General features: G+C 41.0%; 1 protein-coding gene across 2 annotated transcripts in view; it reads left to right on the top strand.

Annotated features, from left to right (window-relative positions):
* The window catches only part of ADCY2 (adenylate cyclase 2), a 387,890-nt gene that overhangs the window by 300,833 nt on the left and 63,430 nt on the right, over positions 1-23,627 (top strand). For both annotated transcript variants that reach the window (XM_045795930.2, XM_087867988.1), the window contains exon 15: positions 15,041-15,125. In XM_045795930.2, coding sequence (XP_045651886.2) covers positions 15,041-15,125 — 85 coding nt within the window. The remainder of the gene's footprint in view (positions 1-15,040; positions 15,126-23,627) is intronic.

Here is a 23,627-nt window from a genome sequence, read left to right as displayed (position 1 = left end):
GGAGAGACCTGGATTCAGAGGGGAGAAACTGAGGCAGCCAGATTTCACACTTGCACACTTTGGGATGGACTTCTAGTCCCATCTCTGGGTGAAAATCCAGTCACTCTGGGATTGCTAGATTGCCTTTCTCTCATAACGTCTTCATGAGCGCCATAGAAGTCAACTGACTTTCTTTTTTGTTAATAATTTTTTTTATTATATTATGTTAGTCACCATACAGCACATCCCTAGTTTCCGATGTAAGGCTCCATGATTCATTAGTTGCGTATAACACCCAGTGCACCATGCAATACGTGCTCTCCTTAATATCCACCACCAGCCTATCCCATTCCCCCCTCTCCCCTCCCCTCTGAAGTCCTCAGTTTGTTTCCCAGAGTCCTTTAAAGTAATGGATTCTTTCTCATTCTATAGTCTAAGAGAAAAGAAGAAGAAAATGCAACTCTTGTCCTTCTCTTAATAATTGGGGATATAGAAAGAAAATTTTAAGACAAATCTTCTTTGCCCTCACCACTATCTATTTTGTAAAGGCCAAAGCAACCATTGTCAACCTAGTAGGATCTAGTTGTGTGCTTGAGTTTAACTCCAGCAGCGTTTGTGGACAACTTGAATCCCTGACGCTGGGTTGCATTTTATCTCATAAAGAGGTTGAGCCTGCTAGAGAGAAGTGGTCTGCCTTTCCCCTCTGCACTCCAGAGGACGTTCTTCCGAGCACGAAGCAACACAAAGACATTCATAGAAGTAACAAGTCACAGTATAGCTCACGCATGCTCATTCTTAAGCTATCTGCCCTGTTTTAGAAGAGGTTCCCAGTAAACGTCTCCTTTCCCTGGTAAATTAGCATTGAAATACATGTGCCAAAAGAGCCCTTCTTCTCGGCTTACAGAATCTTCAGTGAAATTTCCCCACAGCAACATACCTGTTTTACACCCCAAGGAAAGGTAACAGATTAAACCCACTCTGAGCTCCAGGCCTGTGCCGCTTGGAACAGGACACCAACAGCGGCACACAAAGCTTGCTGACTGATAGAGCCGAAGGGCATTATAAAAGGTGTATTACTGAGACAATTACCAAGGGAAATAGGCCCTTATTATTACTCTTAGGTGAATAAGTTCATTTATTTTTCTACATCTTCCTATCAGATGAGCATTTTTATATTTTCTACATCATAATTAAGATAGGGATTGTCACCCATCAGAAAGAATTGGAAAAGAAAGTGACTAGGCCTTTTTTTTCCCCCAAACCATCCATTTTATTACTTGCAGAATATTTCTTTTTCATGCCGTATATTTATTTTATTTCTTTTTATTCAAGTATAATTAACATACAGTGTTCTGTTAGTTTCAGGTGCACAACATACTGATTCAACAATTCTGTACATTTCTCATGCTTTTCACAATAAGTGTGCTCTTAATCCCCTTTATCTGTTTCCCTCATCCACCCACTGCCTCCCCTTGGCAAGCACCATTTTGTTCTCTGTATTTAAGAGTCTGGATTTTTCTTTGTCTCTTTTTTTCTTTCTTTGTCTTGTTTCTTAAATTCTACATATGAGTGAAATCATATGGCATTTGTTTTTCTCTGACTGACCTATTTTATTTAGCCCCTAGGTTCATCCATGTGGTCACAAATGACCAGATTTCATTCTTTTTTATGGCTGAGTAATATTCCATTGTATACACACCACAACTTTATCAGGTCATCTGTCAGTGGACACTTGGGCTGCTTCCATATCTTGGCTATTATAAATACTAATGCAATAAACAGAGGTGTGTCTATCTTTTCAAATTAGCGTATTTGTTTTCTTTGAGAAAAAGCAACCCTCCTACACTGTGGGTGGGAATGCAGATTGGTGGCACTGCTGTGGAAAACAGTATGGAGGTTCCTTAAAAAACTAAAAATAGAATTACCATATGATCCAGTGATTCCACCACTAGGACATTTCGAGAGATGATGCTAAGGAAGCCAGAAATTTCCAGGGAGCAAGACAAATAATTCATGGGATTACAGGTTTCAGAAAACGTCAAGGAGGTGTCTTCTGTCTTTGCTTTTATGTTCCTACCTCTCTTCTGTGTGTTGTATCTTTAAGAGGAATTTTATTCTCTCAGGCGTCATCACCAATTAGCAGTGTGTTTGTCTGGAGAAAGAAGTTGGGTTTTGAGCACGAACACTGTGAACTCTGGGCTGGTTGTGTCGGCAGTGACAGAGCTCAGAGTAGGTCTGCAGATGCCTCTGACGGAAAGCGTCGAGACCAGGACTTTCTGTGCTTGCCTCGTATTACATCTATATTATATTACGTTGTATTATAATGTCTTCTTCCTTCATTTTTTTCCATGCTAATGTCCTCATTTTTCTTTTTCTTTGTAAACAATTCTTCTTGTGAAGTATTTCAAAGATACAGCAAAGTACAGATCACGATATAATAAGTATGTGTGTGCACACAGTCCAGACTCTGTTCAATTTCAAGCCTGAGTCACGCTTCCTGTAGGTTCGTTGCTGGGCTCTTGAAGCCATTACTGTTCGGGTATACCTCCTGTAAACAGCAGCTATTTTTTATTTATTCGATCTGATATCTTTTCTATATTAGTATGATATGATTCCATTTGTCTCTGATTTTGTTACTGATGTATGGACTCGCTTTTTCCGTCTTACATTTCAGTTACCTTGCTTTTCCTGGTGTACCTTCCCACTTCCTAATTTCGAAAGGATTGATCCAGTATTCGTTATTCTTTTCTTTTCCTTCACTAGTTAGGATCTCTTTTTCTCTCTCCTTGTACGTGCACACTTACTCTCCCTCTCTCTTTCTCTTATGTATACGCACATACAGTCATATATATAACACACATATGTAGAATGTATGTACTTATATGACTACATATGTATATAACTATATGTATATAGCATTAAGATATTCTGAAGTTAATAATTATATTTTCTATGTAATTTTTCTTAGAACTTCTGTTCCAGATGGTAATTATAGTCAGTGTTTATTCAGATTTACTCTTGTTCTTTACCAATTTATTTATCAATGCCTTTTCGTGTTAAAGCATAATTAACATACAGTGTCATGTGAGTTTCAGGTATACAATGTAGTCATTCAGCAGTTCTGTACATTTCTCAGTGCTCATCCAGTATACTCTTAATCCCCTTATTTATTTCACCATCTCGTAAAAAAATACTCCTTCAAGTTTATTTCCCTTCTTGCTGATGTCTATCATTTATTAGTCCTTTCATTGAGGGTCTGTGAGTAGCCATAGCTGCTGTGTTTTTCTTTATGTTAAAATATTTTTATCTGCCTTATTTCACATTGGCTCTTGGATAATAGTTTAACTGAGTATAAAATCCCATGTTGACTCTATTTTCCCTTAGTATTATGATGATGATATCCCATCAATGTCATCATCTGTTGCTGCTAATGAAATATCTTCTATCAATCCCATTATATTTATTTTTAGATAATTTGTCTTTCCTTCATGGGTGCTTTTTCCCCCTGGGATTTCAGTATATTCTTTCCCCACGTGTATTTGTTCTTCTTCACCTAAGTACCTACGTGTGATTTTTCAGTGTGAAGATTCATATTGGCAGTTTTCTGACATTATCACCTTATACATTCCTTCTTTCTTTACTTTTTCCTCCTTGAAATCTTGTTAATTGTATGTTGTGCTGTTCATTCTGTGTTCCAGGTCTTATAATCTTTCCTCAAAGCTTACACCTCTTTATTTCCCTGTGCTGCATTCATTCTGGTGAATCCCTCATCCACACTGAGTGTATAATTTCAGTGATTATTTATAACTAAGACATCTATTGGGTTCTTTTTAAAATCTGAATTTTTTATAATTCCATATTTTACCTAAGGATTCCAGTTTTTCTTTTCCTTTATTAGCAGAATATAAACATATTGTATGAAATTATATAAATGTATGAAAATAGCATGTATTTCATTCTGTTATTACGGTGTATAAATGCATGAATTCTGCTATGTGGTCTCTGTCGACTCATAGTGGCACATCTCTTTGGGTTATATGTGATTTTAACTGTGAGCCTCAAGGGTTTGGGTCCGTGGTGATTTCATATACTCTGAGTTATGAAAGCATTACTATGATACATTTTGCAGTCTCTCTCTGCCAGCTGTCTCTGGGGTTCAGCAGTTCAAGTCCAAGTATTTTGTTAAATTCAGGTCAAGGTCAAGGTCCCTTCACTAAGCGGGTCATGTGAATTTGACTAACATCTCATCTATTTAAAAATAATAATTTTGTTTTGAAGCATTTTCATTGGGATAATGATGCTTCTCACTTCCTCACTTCTTTTTATGTGCTGACCTCTGATTTTGTTTGTTTTGGGGAAACTGCCACATTGTTTTTGGAAAAAGGAGAAAAATGACTAATAAGTGAATGAATGAATGAATGAATGCATGCATGAATAACTAATAGTAGAAGAATTCATGACCTCGAAAGGAGCAGCAAGGGGAAGGGTTTGCCTAAAAGAGGGCCAAATGTCATCCCTCTTTGGCACATAGTTTTGAATCTGACCCGAGTTTCAATTCAGATAGTTGTAATTAAATTATTAGTTGACTCCTCTTTTTAGGCTTATTCTCTCGCTTCTGTCTGCCTTGTACTAGACTTTATCAGAAATGTGAGATACCCTCAAGCCTGAATTGTTTTTACAGTTCTTAGTAGTTTTATTCATACTGCCTGCCAAACTAAGTAGATTAAGCCGGGCATGGGCAATTGTTACAAGAAGAATGATTTTTTTTTTCTAATAAAGCTTAGTTAAATATCATGTGTTTCATTAGCCCAAGTTAAATTAAGAATAATGATGTTTTACTTAAGCAAAATTAATAGCAAATTATAATCTTAAATATGTGAGATCTGTTATTTCTACTGAAATTCTTTGATACTTATTCCATTACTCTTTTGAATAATCAATCCTCATTAATTCTTTAATAGTCGCTTCAAAAGAATCACTTTCATTTTGGTTTTATCTCCAAAAAGGAGAAAAAAATAGAAGAAAGTTTAATGGTAGAATCATTCATGTCCATTGAAAGTAGGCTTGATTTTCTAAACACAAAGGATGGAAAAAGTTACTCCCTCTGAGTGGGTATGAATCTTAGGGGAAAGAAAGAAAGAGGGAAAGAGGGAGGGAGAGGAAGGAGGGAGGGAGAGAGGGGGAATGAAGGAGAGGTGTAGAGAGGAGATAATTCTTACTGTCCAAGATAAATGAACCTTACAGGTTTTACTGAGATGAACAATATCCAGCTGTGGATTCAGGTCATCAGAAAGTAAGGAAATGCCTCACAATTAGTAGCTTGAATGTAAGTTAGCAGTTTAGTTTTTTCCCCATTAGTCAAAGGCCAAGGTTACAGTGTGGTACTCTGTCCTTTGGATTCTTCGCGGGGCCTGGATCCCCCCAGCGCACATCCCTACTTGCGGTAGACTTTGCTCCTCATCTTCCTTCTCTAAGACAGCAGCATCCGCATTCCGAGCAGCAGGATGCAGGAACAGACCCAGAAGCAGAGGGCAGAAAGCATTCGTAGCTGCCATCTCTTGAGGGAACTTCCCAGAAGCTTACCTCATGACACTGGTTTATAACCCAAGACAGGTCTTAGTCACATGTGTGAACCGGGCTCCAAGGAAGGCCGGAACGAGTAGTCTTTAGTCTGCATAACAGGGTGCCTATCGAAAAATGCTATATCATCATGAAAAAACGGAATTCATGAAAACCAGTATTCTCTCCAGGAATGAAAACCGATTTGTGTGGCATTTAGCTCTGTGTCCGTGGCATGGTAGGATATGGGGAACCATAACAATGAGAATGGAGCTGAGCATGTTTTCACTCAATAAAACGGGCCGTGGACCTTGACTTTATCCCTAGGGCTATATTCTGAGCATTTGTTACAGAAATAGAAATCATAATGGAAGCACAGACGTGCACCCATTTACAGGTGGAATCATTCTGTAGCTCTTTACTGAGCCGTCATATACCAAGCATCATGAGAGATGTGAGGGAAGCATCAGCAACCCCTAAAATGCTCTTTCTTTCATATAACTTACATTCTATCAGGAGGAGCAACAATAATGTAATAAGTACACATATAATAATTTAGTGGTGATAATCTTTAAGGAAAAGTAAGACAGAATAGGATACTCAGGAGCAATGGAAGGTGGTATTTCACGTGAGGGTGACCAGGGAAAGCATCACTAATTAAGTGCCTTTGAAGCAGAGGCCCAAATGAATTGAGATGGGTATTATATGGCTCTCTGGCAGGAGAACATTCCAGATGATGGGACCCGCAGTATATCCAAGGAGCCAGGGTGGTGGGAGCAGAGCAAGCCAGGTGAGAGCTGGAGGATGGAGTCTGAGCAGCAATGTGAGGGCAGGTGGTGTTGGCCCTCCCAGCCATTGGGAGCACGTTGGGTCTGATGCTGAGTGTGACAGGACGCCCTGGAAGGTTCTCAGCTGAGGATGTGTTCTGGGTGTGTTTAGAATCAGTGTTCTTGCTGCTGTGCAGGGGAGGGGGGTTAGAAATAGGAAGACGGTGAGGTGAGGTTTGGTACCGGAGTAGCAGAGCAGGTGGTAAGTGCTGGAGTATCTCATGAAGACTGATGGAGACAAGTCATGCTGTTGGGTGGATAGGAGCAGTAAGAGAAAGCTGAGTTCTGTGGGGTTTTTATGTTGGTGTTTGTTTTGGTGTTCGGCCTGAGCTATTGACAGGGAGGGAGAATCCCGGGGAAGGAGCAGGTGGGGCGGGCCGTGAATCAAGGGCTCAGTTCTGGACAGCAAAGACACGCGTGCGCACCTTAGACAGCCAGATGGTGGAGCTTCACGGAGGGAGGGAGCGCGTGCATCCCGGGTTCAGGGAGGAGCTTGGGGTGGAGTCATAATTTGGAAAACCCAGCACATAGGTAATGTTTAAATCCATCCAATGGGATGAACTCACCTAAAAAATGAGTGTAGAAGGAGAAGACTGTGGGCCTTCCGGGGGAATAATACGTCTGAAAGTTCAAATCTTCAGCCCTTATGGTTGCTGTGGAGGGGAGGCTTTTTACTCTGCCACATACAATTCCTTCTGCCTTTGCCACATCACAGGACCTTCAAGCAGCCAGAACATCCCAAAGCTCCCGAGTCCTGTTATCAGAGAAAGGCTACTGTGATGTGTAATGGCAATGAATATTTAAATGCCTCTTCTCCTTTTCAGCTCTTGATTTTTTTTTTTTTTACCAGATTCCCTTTCATTTTGAAGTTCTATCACCTGTCACTTAAACAAAAAAAGAGAGATAAAGGGGTTTTTATTCCTGCATGCTAACTTAGAGTTAAAAGAAAAGTCTTCTTCCCTGAGTTCTTACCCTCGTGGAATACCATGTAATAGGTGTGAACAGAGAGCGTTGATGGGAGAATCTGCATCGTTCTTGGGGGGAGAAGGTGGGGGCAAAGAAGGAGGAGAGGCATGGACGTCATCACATTAAATAGAAGTCCACATAAAGATACCATTATTTACCCACAGAAATGGTTTATAAGTAATACAACTTTCAGACATTTGGGGGGTAATGGATATATATTTCTTTTTTGTGTGTGGGGTTTTTTTTTATATATTTCTGCTGGATTTTTCCTGTCTGCAGATGTGCTTCCTCATCCACGTCAGGACCGCCTGTAAGCAAATTGACTGGGGGGAAAAAAACAGAAAGTAGAAAGGACCTTGTCTCAAATCAGCCTTTTCCATATACTGTAACAATACACTTGATTAAAGTGCCAAAGTCAAAAATTATCACTAAAAAGTGTAATTGTTCTCGCCTCATGCCAGGGAAGAGTCAAGTTTGCTTTTCAGTGAGTATATAAATCAATTATGCTTGTGCGTTTAAAAAAAAAAACAGCTTTGCCACTAGAATGTTAATTAAAATTGATCATGTTACACAAACATCTTGGTATGCTTAATGAGCCTGAACATGGTTTTGATAGAACCAGCAGGATAAATGGTTATAATTAAGAGCTTTGGGCCAGCCATTACTCTGCCTCACGGTATCTCTCGTTCCCTGGGATGAGAGGTACCATTACTCTGCCTCACGGTATCTCTCGTTCCCTGGGATGAGAGGTACATCCGTCTGAACACGAGTGCCAGTGTGCCGTGAACGTGAGCCCTGGACAGCCACATGTTTGAGCCACTCTGGGTCTGAATCACAGATTGTGACATAATGTTCTAGATACCAAATCCTATCTTCTACAAATACAGATAATTTTACTTCTTCCTTTTCACTGTGATGCCTTTTATTGCAATTTCTTGCCTAGTTTCTCTGACTAGAAACCACGGTGTAATTTCAATAGAAGTAGCCACAGCACATATCTTGTTCATGATCTTAGGAGGACAACATGCAGTATTTCATCATTAAATGTAATGTAACCTGTGGGTTTTTCATATATGCCTTTATTAGGATACAGGAAACTCTCTTTTAATCTTAGTTTGTTGAGTGTTTTTATAATAAAAGGGTGTCAGATGTTGTCTAATGCTTTTTCTACAGCTATTGCGATGGTCATGTGGGTTTCTTTTCCTTTAATATAGTGTATTATATATTAAGTGATTTTCAGATATTAAACCAACCTTGCATTTCTCAGATAAATCCCCGCTTTGTCATGTTATATGATCCTTTTTTATATGTGACTAGATTTGGTTTCCTAATGGTTTGTCAAGTTCTTGTATCTATATTTATAAGAGACATTGGTCTCAGTTTTGTTTTCTTGTGATATCTCTGTCTGCTGTAGGTATAAGGGTGATGCTGGCCTTATAGAATCAGTTAGGGACTGATTTTCTGGAAGAGTTTGTGAAAAAGTAGTAAAAATTCTTCTTTACACACTTTGTAGAATTCACCAGTAAAGCCATTTAGGTGTGAGATTTTCTTTGCAAGTAATTTTTGGTTTGGGTTTTATTTTAAATACTGATTCAATCTCTTTTATAGCTCTATTCAGATTTTCTATTTCTTCCTGAGTCGTGTCTGGTAGTTTGTGTCATAACTTACATTTTTTAGTATTTAAATTCAATTCAGTTAACACGTAGTCTATTATTAGCTTCAGGGGTAGAATTTAGTGACTCATCAGTTGGATATAACACCCAGTGCTCATTTCATCCAGTGCCTCCTTAATGCTCATCACCCAGTTATCCCTTCCCCCCACCCACCTCCCCTCCAGCAACCCTCAGTTTGTTTCCCACAGTTAAGAGTCTCTTAGGGTTTGCCTCCCTCTCTGTTTTTATCTTATTTTACTTTTTTTTCCCTTCCCCTCTGTTCACCTGTTATTTGTTAAATTCCCCATATGAGTAAAATCATATGGTGTTTGTCTTTCTCTGACTTACTCCACTTAGCATGATACACTCTAGCTCCATCCACGTCATTGCAAATGGCAAGATTTCATTCTTTTGATAGCTGAGTAATATTCCACTGTATATACAGATCATATCTTCTTTATTCATCCATTAGACAATGGACATTTGGGCTCTTTCCATAACTCTCTTACACTGTCGGTGGGAATGCAAACTGGTGCAGCCACTCTGGAACACAGTATGGAGGTTCCTCAAAAAGTTAAAAATAGAACTAGCCTATGACCCAGCAATTGCACTACTAGGTATTTACCCAAAGGACACAAAAATACTGATTCAAAGGGACATATGCACACTGATATTTATAGCAGCGTTATCAACAGCACAAGGGATGCATTTTATTTTTTTAAGATTTTATTTATTTGAGAGAGAGAGAAGAGAGAGAGATCACAAGCAGGGGGAAGGGGCAGAAGGAGAGGGAGAAGCAGAAGCAGACTCCCCACCGAGCAGGGAGCCCAATGTGGGGCTCAATCCCAGGACCCTGAGATCATGACCTGAGCCGAAGGCAGACACTTAACCAACTGAGCCACCCAGGCACCGCCCCCCCCCCAAGGGATGCATTTTAAGTACAAAAGGCAGTTGGTATGGAATTTAAAGAATAGAAAACATGTATCATCTAAACAGCATGAGAAGGCCACCACACATATAGTAATATCAAAGTAGACATGAGGGAAAGAAGTACTAACAGAGACACAGACACTGAATAATAATGAAAGGGGCACATCATCAGAAAGCAGAGAATCATGAAATGTGCATAATGCCTAAATCAGAACTATGAAATATACAAAAGGAAAAAAATTGTTAAAACCAAAGAGTTTGATAAATCATAATTAGACTTTTAATATCCCTTTTACAGGCTTTACTGTATAAATAAGAATATAGCAAATCTGAGCAAGATTATCTACCTTCATGAAACTGACATTCATAGAACACTAACCCAGCTGTAAAATACATGTGATTTTAAACTGCACATGGAACATGGCCCAAATATACACTAGGCCGTAGAAGCATCTTGACAGTTTTGAAAAGAATGAAATAAATTTGAAAAGAAAAATCTTATAGTGTGATGTCTAACCACACCAAAATCAAAACAGAAATGAACAAGAACAGAATATAGAAAGTATCCCCAAATATTTCAGCATTAGACTGTATGCTTTTGAATGAGTCAAATAAAAAAATCACAAGAGAAGTTAGAAAATATTTTGAATATCAAAATATAACCTACCCAAAGGTGTAGGGTGTACCTTAAAGCACTAATTTAGAGAGAAATTCGTCGCTTTAAAATGCTTATATTAGAAAAGAAGAAACAGTTAAAATTTGTTGTTGAATTTTCAGCTTAAGAGGCCAGAAAAAGATGAGCAAATCAAGTAGAAGGGAATAAATACTAAAGGAGGAAGAAATCCATAAAATAGAAAACAACCAATATAGAAAAGTAATAAAGCAAAAGTTGGTTCTTTCAAAAAGTGTAAAAATTCCTAAACCACTAGCAAGACTGATCAAGAAAGAGAGAGAATCACAGAATCACAGAGCACCCAAATTAATGACATAAGGAATAAAAGGGGATTCACTACCAATCCTACAGACATTAATGGAATAAATATGGAATATGACAAATTACTCAAGACCGAAAACATTTACAATTTACTTAAATGGGAAAATTCCTTGAAAAGCAACCCTCCCAAAACTGACACATAATGGGATAGAAAAATTTAATGGGTGTGTATCTCTTACATTTATTAAATTTGGCTTTTTAAACCTTCTTACAAAGAGAACTCCCTACCGTGGTGATTTCTTTGTGAATTCTATTGGACATTTTAAGAATAAAATGGAAGATCTGGTCAAATGTTGGCAAATTTCATAATTGTGAGTGGATTAAAATGTCCTACTCTCGGAAGTAGGCTCAAAGATTGAGGCCAAAACCAAAGGCCCCCTCTGTGCTAAGTACAGAAGATCTCACAAAAATTAAAAGACAAGAAAGAGGAAAACTAAAGGGTGGAAAACAGCTTTTCAAGGCAACAGCTTACAGGAAAAGAAAGCTGCAGGAATAAAAATTTCTGACAACATTGGATCAAGTGGAAGGCATTCAGCACAAGAAAAAGAAAGACTTGTACAATGGTACAATCACCAAGAAGACTTAACAATCATAAATCTTCATGCATTCCAGCATCTCTTTGAAATAAAGAGAAGCAATTAGAATGTTCAGATATATTGACAAACCCACAATCCCAGCCGGAAATATTAATATGTTCTTAAATTGACAGACCAAATTGAACCATTAAGTCAACCCACTGGGAATTTGACTAACTCATCCGGCTCTGACAATAGATGTATGCTTTGTTTCCAGGGAAAGGAAATACATAACATTTTTAGAAATCCGTAAGGTATAATAGAAGTAAATCATGGGGGCGCCTGGGTGGCACAGTCGTTAAGCATCTGCCTTCGGCTCAGGGCGTGATCCCGGCGTTCCGGGATCGAGTCCCACATCGGGCTCCTCTGCTGGGAGCCTGCTTCTTCCTCTCCCACTCCCCTGCTGTGTTCCCTCTCTCGCTGGCTGTCTCTCTGTCACATAAATAAAATCTTTAAAAAAAAAAAAAAAGTAAATCATGTTCATCACACCCTAGAGGAAAAATACATTGTCAACGTAGAAATAATAGAGACCGCAGTCTCTGATCAAATCTAATGAAATTAGAAATAACGGGGGCAGACCAAAAATAATCTCCTTGTGGAATTTATAAATTAGACTTCTGAATAAGTGTTCTATTAAAAGGAAATTGAAATTATGGGCTTTTTAGAGAAGAACGACAATGAGTAACCACAAATCAAAAGCTGTAGGATTTGGCTAAAGCAGTAGTTATAGGAATATTTATGTCCTTAAATGCATTTATTAGAAAATATAAAAGATTGGCAATAAATAACAATCAAGAAAAAGTAATATAAGTTTGTGTAAAGAAGGAGGAACCAATTGTTAAAATTTAAATCAGAAACTAGTTATATAGAAAACTATCAGAAAGCATAGACCTATTAAGGCCTATAAACCAAAAGCTCATTCATTCACTGTGAAGATCAATAAACACGCACAGCTTCAAAAGTCTGATGTAGAGAGAAAAAGGACATTAGGGTCAAGAAAATGATGTTTCAAAAATGGAGTTAAAATTAAAAGAGAATATTATGTAGAATATTTTACATTTGAAAATCTAAATCTAAATTTTCTGGGAAAATTATCAAAATTGACTCAAGAAATGGAGCCAGTAAACAAGGCAGAAGTGTGACATGTCTACTCCTAAAAACGGAATCTGGGTCAGGAATACAATTGAATGGGCAAAATCCTGACCACACCACTTAATAGAGGTATGACCTTAGGCAAGTCTTTCAACTTCTCTGGGCCTCAGTTTCTCCTTGAGGTAATGATAGTAACTACTATCCATTATTATTATGAGGATTAAGTGAATTCATAAAAAATGAATGTCATATAAAGCCTTTAGAATAGTACTCGGCACAGAGCAAATAATCTGTCTTCGTATCATCACTATCTTGTGTCATCATGTCATCACCACGATCATCACCCTCATCAGTCACCATCGTCACCACCACCATCCTCATCATTACTGTGATCACCGTCACCATCGTCACCACCACCATCCTCATCATTACTGTGATCACCGTCACCATCTTCACCATCACTACCACCACCGTCGTCATGATCATTGTGACCATCACCATCACTGTCATCAGATGGTTTTACAGTTGATGTTTACCAAACCTTCTAGAAGACATCATTTATGTGTTATTTAAACAGTTTCAGATCTAAGAAAAAGATGTAATGTTTCTGAACTCAACCTAATGAAGCTGACATTACCGCGATAGCAGAAAGAAACCAGGCAGCACAGAATCAAAGAAAGCCCATCAGAGCTCTCCTGTAAAAATGGGTGAGAAAGATGGCAGACACAAATTCAGCAGATGAGTTACTGTGACCCTCTCCAGTCCCAAGAGTGCCAGGGGGCCTCCCTTCCTCTGAAGTGTTGACTGTTTCACACTCCCCTCCCCCCACACTGCCTGGCGAAACAGGAGGCTCTGAGATTATATGCTGGGGAGATGTGAGACTGGTGGCTCCTGACCAGGGACTGAGGGCTGGGGTGCTGTCTGAAAGAAAGTAGGATATTCTAGGTATTGGAGGTAAGGACATATGGTGCTTACCTCCACTGTACTGTAAGCAGCTCAAAACAGGTATGACGTCTTACTTGTCTATGTCGTTACAGCCTAGCATGGGACTAGGTGTATTTGGTGTATAAACACCCTTCTAGCAGAGGCTTGGTTTTTGCTCATAAAATGTGAACAAATGCCATTATCTGGCTAGGTATTTGAAAGCCCTGGGAATCACTCTAGCAGATAACTCAGTGCCCAGTGCATCACTGAGTCAGGCTCAGGTTTGGGTTTGAAGTCAAGCTTTTGTTGACCTTGCTTGATGTGTAAATCATCTTGTAACAGAGGAGGTATTTGAGAGCGTGAGCTGAGTGGAACCTTCCCGTTGCGATGGCCTCAAGCACTGGTTATCTGCTTCGTTTCCGTCGCCGTGGACTCAGAGCTGCGCATGCGTGTTGGCGAGTTGCATCGGAGCCCTCCGTGCTTCGATATTCTGTGTTGCCACCTGTTCTCTGTGCCAGTTCTTCTGTCTCCTCAAAGTCTCTGGCCAACCTCGTTGGTAGAAGGTTCCATTGCAGTCTGAGACACCACCTGACCTCTCCTGATGTCTCATTTGAATTTCATCTTTGATTATTCATTGTGGTTCAGCTCTTTTAATACCCCTGAACACTTCTATCCTTGGATTAAATGAGGTTTTAAGAGGCTTTACACTGTTTAATAATTTAAAGGATGTCTCTGGGCACCTGAGTGGCTCAGTCGGTTAGGCCTCTGCGTCTTGATTTTGGCTCAGGCCATGATCTCAGGGACGGAAGAAGGAGCCCTGCATTGGGCTCTGTGCTCAGCAGGGAGTCTGCTTGAGATTCTCTCTCTCTCTCTCTCTCCTGAATAAATAAATCTTTAAAAAACTAAAAATAAAAAATAAAGGATGTCTCAGAGAGGCATACAATTCTTATAAATGCTTTTATCTACGTGCAACCTGTCAGTGATAGAATTGTAACTTAATTTTTCACGTGATCATAGGAAGACGCTTGTGTGTTCATCAGCTTGGGCAAGAAGGTGAGGGCCATGGTCCCTGAAATCTTTTGGGAACCTCGGTAAACATTTAGCTGCATGATTGCTGAAACAAGTTGAATCTGGTTGGATTGGGGCAAGGACTCGGTGTTTCCTAAGTGAGCAGGAGTAAGGATGGGCCAGGAGGTCCTCAAGGGCATCCGATGAGGCTGGCCCTCCGCGGAAGAGGCCAGGCCCAGGCATCAAAGCGCTAGTTGCGTAGGAGAGTCAGAGAAAGATGGTGTTGCTTTCACAAGGACCTGGTGCTTATAGGGCAATTTCGATGAGTCAGCAAGATGATCGGACACAATTGCGGACACGCTTTCTCTGGACCTATTTTTGGTCTTAGCTCCATTTTCATTTCTCAAAAAGTGAGTGAGGAATGAAGTCCTCATTACGTTAAAGTCCTAATTAAGCCCAAAGTATTACTGATGGCTTTCCAGAATAATGGAAACTACCCCCCCACTAACCTGTTCCTTTTTGTTTCCCCGGTAGAACGTCCATTCTGGGGATCTCCTTTGGAGCTGCGTTTCTCTTGCTCGCCTTTATCCTCTTCATCTGCTTTGCTGGGCAGCTTCTGGTAGGTACTTCAAATACGGAACTTCTTTGAACACTGTGCTCATTGAATGAAAACTGATTTCTTGCTTGAAACAGGGGAGCTCGTTGATTTACCGTTTCAGGAGTTTACAGATCCCAGGCCTGCACACTTCATGTCAGTGGCCCAGAGTATCAACTGGGGCAGCTCGTGCACAGCTGAGACCCTGATCTGGAGATTATTTGAAGTGTTGGCCGTCACACCATAAAACTATTCATGTTTATTTATTTCTGTCACCACTTTGTATCCTGACTTTTCAGAGTATTTACAGCAGTTAACACTAGTATAATAGAACTTTTTTTTCTGTACGGCGGAATTAAAATTTAAACCAAATATGTCTTTTACATCCACTTTCAAGATATAAAATTTTGGAACATATGAAAATAGCAAGTGTAAAAATATATTTTGTTAGTGCTTTAATTTAAACCAATCACTGCAAGCTGTTATGGTTCAAGTGCTAGTTCAGGATGTAAGAATCAAATCTAAGTGTATTCTTGAGTCCAAAGCAAGTCACTCCATGAGAGCATCGTAAGAAAGCCAACAATGAGATAGAAATCCAAAAAGATAGTGTTTTATCTTGTGTTTCGGAAACAAGAGAGGCCACTCTGAGCCAGCTTCCAAGCATCGGGTACATTCTAGTCTGATGTATAGAAATCTTTTAGCCAAAAAGTGTTGAGATTTCAGAGTATGTCTCTGCGTCTCAACACTGGACACTCTATACCATCTCAGCCGCGTACCTTTGCAAACTGATGGGGGGTTTGTTTGCTAGATCATAGTTTAGATGTTTCAGATTGGATTGGAAACTCTTCCCAAGGTGGCACTATGGTTTCAGATTTCCTGGAATGCACACGTGGCATCTCAAATTTCTTTAAATCCCCTGAAAACTATAGGTTGTAAATATTGTCCCATGGGAATTCTTGTCAAGTTTCTAAAATGCTTAGCTACAAAAAAGTCTGGTTTTCCATGTTCACATTTTCCTGAGGTGGAAAAGCACATGGGCTCCCGTGTCTGTTCTCCTAGCCGCCAGAAGGCTTCTGTGGCCCATCTCTTGGGTTTTCAGAACCGGAACTATCCTTCGTGGTCCCACTGGAAATCCTAGCCTCATTCTGCTTACAGCGGCTTCTATCATTGTGCCTAAATGGCCCCGTTTCTCATTTGCTGTTCCAAGGAATCCAGTCTTCAGGGTGGGGGAACAGAGGGTATTTTTAAGGTTTCAAGCGGACTTTTTCTTTCCACTAAATTGCTATTGAAAAGAAACAGAAGGGGCGGGATGGGGGGGCTGGAAAAAGAATCTCAGAGCAACTTTGCTGCTTTTGAGAGAATGCTTTTGCTCTTATGTAATGTCTCTCCTCTCAGCCTGGATATAATCAGCCAACCTCTCATGGCTCCTTGTCTCTCCCGGACCCACCCTCTGATGCTTTGGGGCCATCAAGATCCCATATCCACAGGCCTGTTTCCTCCTCTTCCCAGGGGCTTCCTAAGACCCTGACACCTACACACCAAATGCTAGGGAGTCCGTAACTCTGTGTTGTCTTAAAGGGAAGATTTCAGTGCTGGGAATGAGCAGGTGCCTGCCGCCTCCTCGAAAGAAGCCTGGATTTTGCCAAAGTGGTCAGGAAGCCTAGGCTTGAGGACATCTATCTTTCTGAACTTGAATTAGTAGGATCGGTGAATGAGTCTCCCCCACCCCCACCAGTGGCCAGCTGTAATCCTGGTAAAATTCAAGAAGGGATTCTTCTCGTTCTCCTAAGAGTTTCTTTGTACTGTAAGGACTTTTTTCTCATCGTCAATATCAAACAAGTTAGGGCACGGCCGATCTAAAAAGGCTTTCAGTGTGCTTTCTATCCCACCTTCCATATTCAATCAAAAGTGCTGTGTGCCACAGATAATCCCGGTGGTCATGGAGAACTGTCATGACAGCCTAACTGCCCATCCCCTGGCCTCCCAAAACCTACCAATTATAGGGCGTGTTCCTATGATTTGCATTTATTTTTGGATTAAAGGCTGAGTTTCTGAAAGTATATTTAATATCCCAGAAATATTAATATCCTTCCTATCCTTCCATTAACATATGTTAACTTAAATGCCAGAGGCAACATTGATGCTAATATTACTGGTACTAAATTCTCTGGATGAAGTAAAATACTTCAGTAAAGGAGGTTGAGAAGAGGTAAGCCTGACAGAGATGTTTCCTCCAAGAGCTTTACCTTAGTCCCCTCGGGACCTGCCTGCCACTGACTGGTCATTACTGTACAGCCAGGTTTGATAGAAAAGTAGAGACCCACTAAAATGGGCAAAAAATAAGAGTGATCATGAAATGCAGGGTTTTTTTTTCCTTTTGCTAGAAAAATCCAACAAAGACTTGTTCAGTCTAAGAAAAAAGTCAGGGAATGTATTTTCATTTCCTGTGATGAGAAGCCCAGAGCACGCCTCTGTCTGCCCCCCGCTCCCACCCTCTCCTGCCCTGGCAGCTCCCCAGCAACTCCCTCCACCCCACTTCACCGTGTGGGTGGGCCCTGCAACTGCTTGCCTTCTAGAAACTTTCTCAGAAACCCACCAGCCCCTGCACTGGGCCCTTCTTCGAGCGCCGTGGGGCTTAGGATCTGTGCCATACAATTTAGCACTTGATTATATAACGACTTATTTGACTCCCCCTCCTTTTTTTTTTTTTTTTTTTCATGGTTGAGTGTGACTGTTGTTTCCACTGACATGGAGTGGGTTTTCTGAGACAAGAATTGTTTCCCACACTGGCTTTCTGTCCCCCAGGGAGGCTAGCAGAAGGCTGCCCACAGAAATGTGTTTCCTAAGTGTGCACTGAGGAAACACTGCTGGACTCGTGTCATCTCAGGGAGGTTCCAGTGCACTGCATCCGCGTGTCCGCTCCACGCGGCCCCCCCTGCCTCCCCAACACCACCCCTTGGGCACTTAGGGGAACCCGAGTGGCACAGGAATCTTCTCCAGATGCCCTGGCATGGGCACTGGTCCTGCGGGCAGACGGGTGTGTGCAGCACTGGTGAGCTGGTGACCATGGTCGCACCACGATGACATGCCTTCTCACATGCACTACGGTTCCTTGACTCTGATCTGCTTCGACTTGTCTCCTCGGTTGGAAATTATCTCCTGGCCTTCCCCAACCAACTCGGCAGAGCCGCCTTCGTCACCACCCACGTCCCTCGTGCCTGCTGGTCGGGCTTCCCATTTTGTATTATTGTTTGCTATCTTTCCGATGGAAAGAGCACCTGCGAGTTCGCTCTGGCCCTGTTTTGTTCATTGTAGTACTTCAGGCACTTGAGATACAAGATAAATATTTAGGGGCGCCTGGGTGGCACAGCGGTTAAGCATCTGCCTTCGGCTCAGGGCGTGATCCCGGCGTTATGGGATCGAGCCCCACATCAGGCTCCTCTGCTATGAGCCTGCTTCTTCCTCTCCCACTCCCCCTGCTTGTGTTCCCTCTCTCGCTGGCTGTCTCTATCTCTGTCAAATAAATAAATAAAATCTTTAAAAAAAAGAAAAAAAAGAAAAAAGAAAAAAAGATAAATATTTAATGTCAGTAAGCAAGGAATGTTGGGTTACGCCCAAAGGCAGCCTCCTGGCACTGCTGCGCAGAGAACGTCTCGCCTTCCTGCTGCCCCACATTGACGTCCTCCGAGCGTATGGCTCTGAGTTCAGCCCCAGTTGCCGATCCCTGCTGCTGAGGCCACCCGGCTCCTGGCCCGCCGGCATCCTGGCCTGTCCCGACCCTCCCTTGTCAGGTGTCTGCAGGCACGGCCGCGTCAGTCCCTTCCTGAGGTTAGCCTTTCAGAATCTTGCAGACCTTGAGAGCGGACAGGAAACTCAGAGGTGGCCTCATCCAGCCCCGCATTTTGTGGACAAGAGATGCCCAACTCCGGAGGCGCCATGTTCTTCAGCCAGTAACCACTTCCAATCATTGAGGGAAAAGTTTTCCTCCATGAAAAATAACGTAGGAAGACTTGTAAGCACCTTTCTTGAGGATGGAAATGAAGACTTTGGAGCAGGACCACCAGTATGGTCACTGTAAGACCAGCAGAGGGTTCCCGTTCTTGGGTCCGAAGCTTCGGAATCTGTGCAAATGGCCTGTGACGGGCAGGATCCCCATGAATAGCTCTGTGTCCAATCTCATCGCAGTTTCCCAACAATAAGTATTATGTTATATTAAAAATGACGACTTGCTCTGCGAGGCATTTTATGTATTTTGGCTCATCTATCCTCACAAGAGCCCTTGGAGGGAATGTCTGTTCTACGGTTAGGAAAACAGATGCTCACAAGTGCTATACAGCCTGTCCTGTAGTGTATGGCAGAGAGGTCTTAGAACCAGAGCTGCAATCAGTCCTTAGAACACTTATAAGTAATTAGAAGGGGCCAGACTGTGTGTGGAGACAGTCACCAGCAGGTGAGCGCTCAGCACGAGGCAGGGACGTCCCGATCATGGTCGTGGGCACACATGGCCGCTAAGCACCCACTGGTCCAAATCACGTGGGAAGGTCAAGACCACCTCGTAGAGAACCTCATTCCTATTTCCCTTTGGTCTAGTTTCCCGATCTACATTATTCAGCTGTTGGACCAGTTTATTTAAAACTGGATTCTGGGGAAAGTACAGCTCCATCTTAAAAGACATTTGGTAAGATTTGGGGGGGGTTAATTTACAAGTGAATGTAGACTCTAAAATATTCTAGTAAGAAAGTGCCTTTCATAATAATACTTTGCAAGATGTTTTCACATATAGGAGAGTCCTTCAAATATGAAAATCTATAATTTGACATGATAACCAAAACAATCCCGTTTATTTAAGTAGGAACTAAAATGTAGAATAAGAGATTCAAGTTTACATTTTCTTTTTTTTTTATGTTTTTTTTATTATATTATGTTAGTCACCGTACAGTACATCCCTGGTTTCTGATGTAAAGTTTGATGATTCATTAGTTGCGTATAACACCCAGTGCACCATGCAATACGTGCCCTCCTTACAATTTCATTACAGTCAGCAATGAAAGTAATAATGCTTGTCCTCATAATATTAGTAATAATAGGTACGCGATTACCGCCAGATTTAACACTGAACTGCCTGAGTGGACTTACGGCCCTGTAACAAATACAAGAGAGTGACGACTCGAACCAAAAATACCACCAAGAAATCACCCCCCAAAGCCTCTTTTGGAACAGGGACAGTAAATGAAAATGCTAGCACGCGTCAAAAGAAATTTTTCTCTCAATGTGGTTGCCTCGTGCTTTTTGTAACAGCGATTTGTGAGGCCCGCCCACCGACCCTGTTCTGGGCAGAGATGAAAGCACAAACATCAAGTCTGTCCTGTGGCAGGAAAGTAGGTCAGACACTGGCTGATAGAAAAGCTTTCTATCCCACAGGAGTGTTTTTCCCTTGAAGTCTATTTTCTCCAACATCAGTATAATTCTGCCAGCTTGCTTTCGTACTTGCCCACTGTCCTTTCCTTCCTTCTTTGTATTCAGCTTTTTCTTGTCAGTATGTGGGTTTTAGGTGTGTCTCTGGTAAACAACATCCAGTTACATGTTATCTCCTCTGATCTAACAGTCTCTCTCTTTTACATGACAAGTATAACACATTTACGTGTATTATAATTACTACTACAGTCTTATTTTGCGTTTTCTTTAATCCATCATGTATCTTTTTTGCTTCTGCTTATGTTTCCTCCTCTCCTGTATTCTCTTGGATCTGTGGAATTTATTTATTCCCCTTTATTCCCTCCAGTGACTTGGAAGTTTTATACGCTAGTATTTTCTTTTTACTGATTAACTTAAAATGTGTAATGTACACACGACTAATGGAGCTCAGTAATATCGCCATATTTTATTTTTTAAAAAGATTTTATTTATTTATTTGACAGAGAGACAGCCAGCGAGAAAGGGAACACAAGCAGGGGGAGTGGGAGAGGAAGAAGCAGGCTCCCAGTGGAGGAGCCGGATGTGGGGCTTGATCCCAGGACTCTGGGATCACGCCCGAGAGCCGAAGGCAGACGCTTAATGACTGAGCCACCCAGGCGCCCCAGTAATATCTCCATCTTGTTGTTGAAGAATACCGTACTTTAAATCTAATCATCTTGTTCCATTTTCCATTCCATTCTCAAATATGGAAGACGGAATAAGATGATCAGATTCTTGAAATTAGAAACTCAGTAGTTATGCGGAAGTACGTAAGACGAGAGCTGAGTAGATAAGCTCTAAAACAGCACAGAAAGATAAAGAGTGTTGGTTAAATTTTTCTGAATTTAAACTGCTTGTGTTATTCACTGTTGTCACCATTCTGGCCATATGTCAGTTCCTCACCATTCTTGTATGTCAGTTCCTTCCTCCAGGACTCAGGCTCCATATTCCCAAAGGATTGTTCCTTTTCTAACCCTTTCAGTGAGATCCTGCCCATAATGTACTCAGCTTTTGTATTTAAAAAAAGGGTCTGTTTTTTCTTCATAATCATTTGTGATAATTTTTCTAATATGGTGAAAACATGAGTCCGTATTTTCCAAGGCGAAATCTATAGTCTAACTGCTGTTTCTTGGTGGATAATATGTCTTCTCTCTCGTTGTTTTATAGATTTGCTCTTTGTCAGTCGTGGGCCTCAGATTCCTTGTGTTGAGTTACAAGTTTACTTTCATTTTCCTGTGTGGGAGTCAGGATGTCACATCAGCCACGGAGCTCGTGTTTTGCTCCACGTCTGCAAAGCTGCTGCTCCATAGCTCCTTGTATTTTGCTTCTTTCCTCGTCCTTCTGTTCTCTTTTTCTCAAACTTTCATTACAAGTGTATGGTCTCTTTTCATTGTACCTTCTGTGCCTTGCGATTCCTTTCATGGTTTTCCATCCCTGTCCTTCTGTGCTGTTCTATGGGCTGTTTGCTCAGAGCTAGCCTACTCACGTCAGTACAACTACTGAGTTTTTCAGTATCCACATTTTCATCTCTTGAGCATCTTTGTGGATCGTTTTTAAAATGCATCTGTTATTTTCTCTTCAGGGCTCGTTCATTATGTACTCTAATCCACGTTCGATTATTTTAATCTTATTTTGCAGGCTGTTTCAGATTGATACGATACCTGAAGATCCTGTGGTGCTAATTCTACTTTCTGTTGTGTCTGTTGATGCTTCCTCTCACTGTCCATAGTCCTGCGTAGTTCACAGTTTCTTTTTTATTTTGAGGTCATGTTCGGTGGGAATTATCCTCCAACAACGAGCAGGAACTCCAAGGACTTTCTCTGGTCTTTGACCCAGTTAATAACCCCTTAACTTGAGGTTCCTATTATGAAGCATAGAACATAATTTCAAACTCATCACCCATATTTAGAGTTAGAATGTATCATTAGAAGTTTATTGATAGTTCCCTGAGCTAGTGCATGGAGTTTTTCTAGATTTTACATGAAGGGAACAGTCTTCTGAGACTTCTGGGATTTTTTTGTTTGTTCTTTTTGTTTTTTTGAAGTATAATTAAGATACAGTGTTGTATTAGTTTTAGGTATACTATATAATGATTCAACAATTCTGTACATTACTCAGTACTCATATGATCCAGAAATTCCACTATTGAGTATTTACCCAAAGTAAATGAAAACATTAATTTGAAAAGATGTATGCACCCCTGAGACTTCTGGTTTTATTCAGGGATCTTGGTCCCAGCTGCCCACCCTTTGCAAGCCCAGGGCAACATCTTCTTTCCTCCCATGGGCATCAAAATCCCACCCCTTAGGTGTTACAGCTCATGCCCAGTTCCAGAACACTCCTAGGCCAACCACAGACTCACTCCCTCTAGCAGTGGTCTCCTTCTTTGTTTCTGACTGCTGGAAATTTCTTTGAAGACTAAGTGGCTGATAGACATTAAGATAAGATCATTAAGATAAAGATAAGATAAAGAACATACTGAGCAAACCTCTGTTGAGTCCCTGTGCTTTGCTCAACCCTGTGCTGCTTTGGGAATACAAAGATGGGTGTGATGTGGTCACCAGCTCTCCGTGTGGCCAGAGACAAGCACATCATCAAAGTAATACAATGTGGACAGGCTGTGAGTGCCACACAGTGGATGGACGGCTGAGGAATGTGGTTCACTCAGGGCTTATGAAAGAAACATTGTTGATTTTGTAAAATATGATTATTGAAATAAAGAAGGCTTTCTGGAGGAAATTCAGGTACAGTTAAAGAACCAAAGTACACATGGCAGTCTCTGTGGCACCAAATGTTACCAGTACTTACTGCGGCAGCTCGTTGTGGCCATTCAGGAAGACAGTCCTTGGGGAATTAAACTGCCAGAGGGGGTGTTCCTTTAGGCAGATACACAAAAATGCATGTTTCTATGGTAAACCACCATTTTTTCAGGCAAGGTTTTAAGATGAGTTTTGTTTTTCTAGTAATGCAAATTTGCTACTTCCCGTTGTATGTGTAGCTTTTCCAAATGTTTTTCATTTTATTAAACTTCACTGAATAGCAACATCTACTTCTTTTCAGGTAACTGATTTT

This window comes from Ursus americanus, chromosome 15 (assembly GCF_024610735.1).
Source record: "Ursus americanus isolate L20-20 chromosome 15, mUrsAme1.1.p, whole genome shotgun sequence".
NCBI lineage: Eukaryota > Metazoa > Chordata > Mammalia > Carnivora > Ursidae > Ursus > Ursus americanus.
This window is presented reverse-complemented; position numbering and strand designations above follow the sequence as displayed.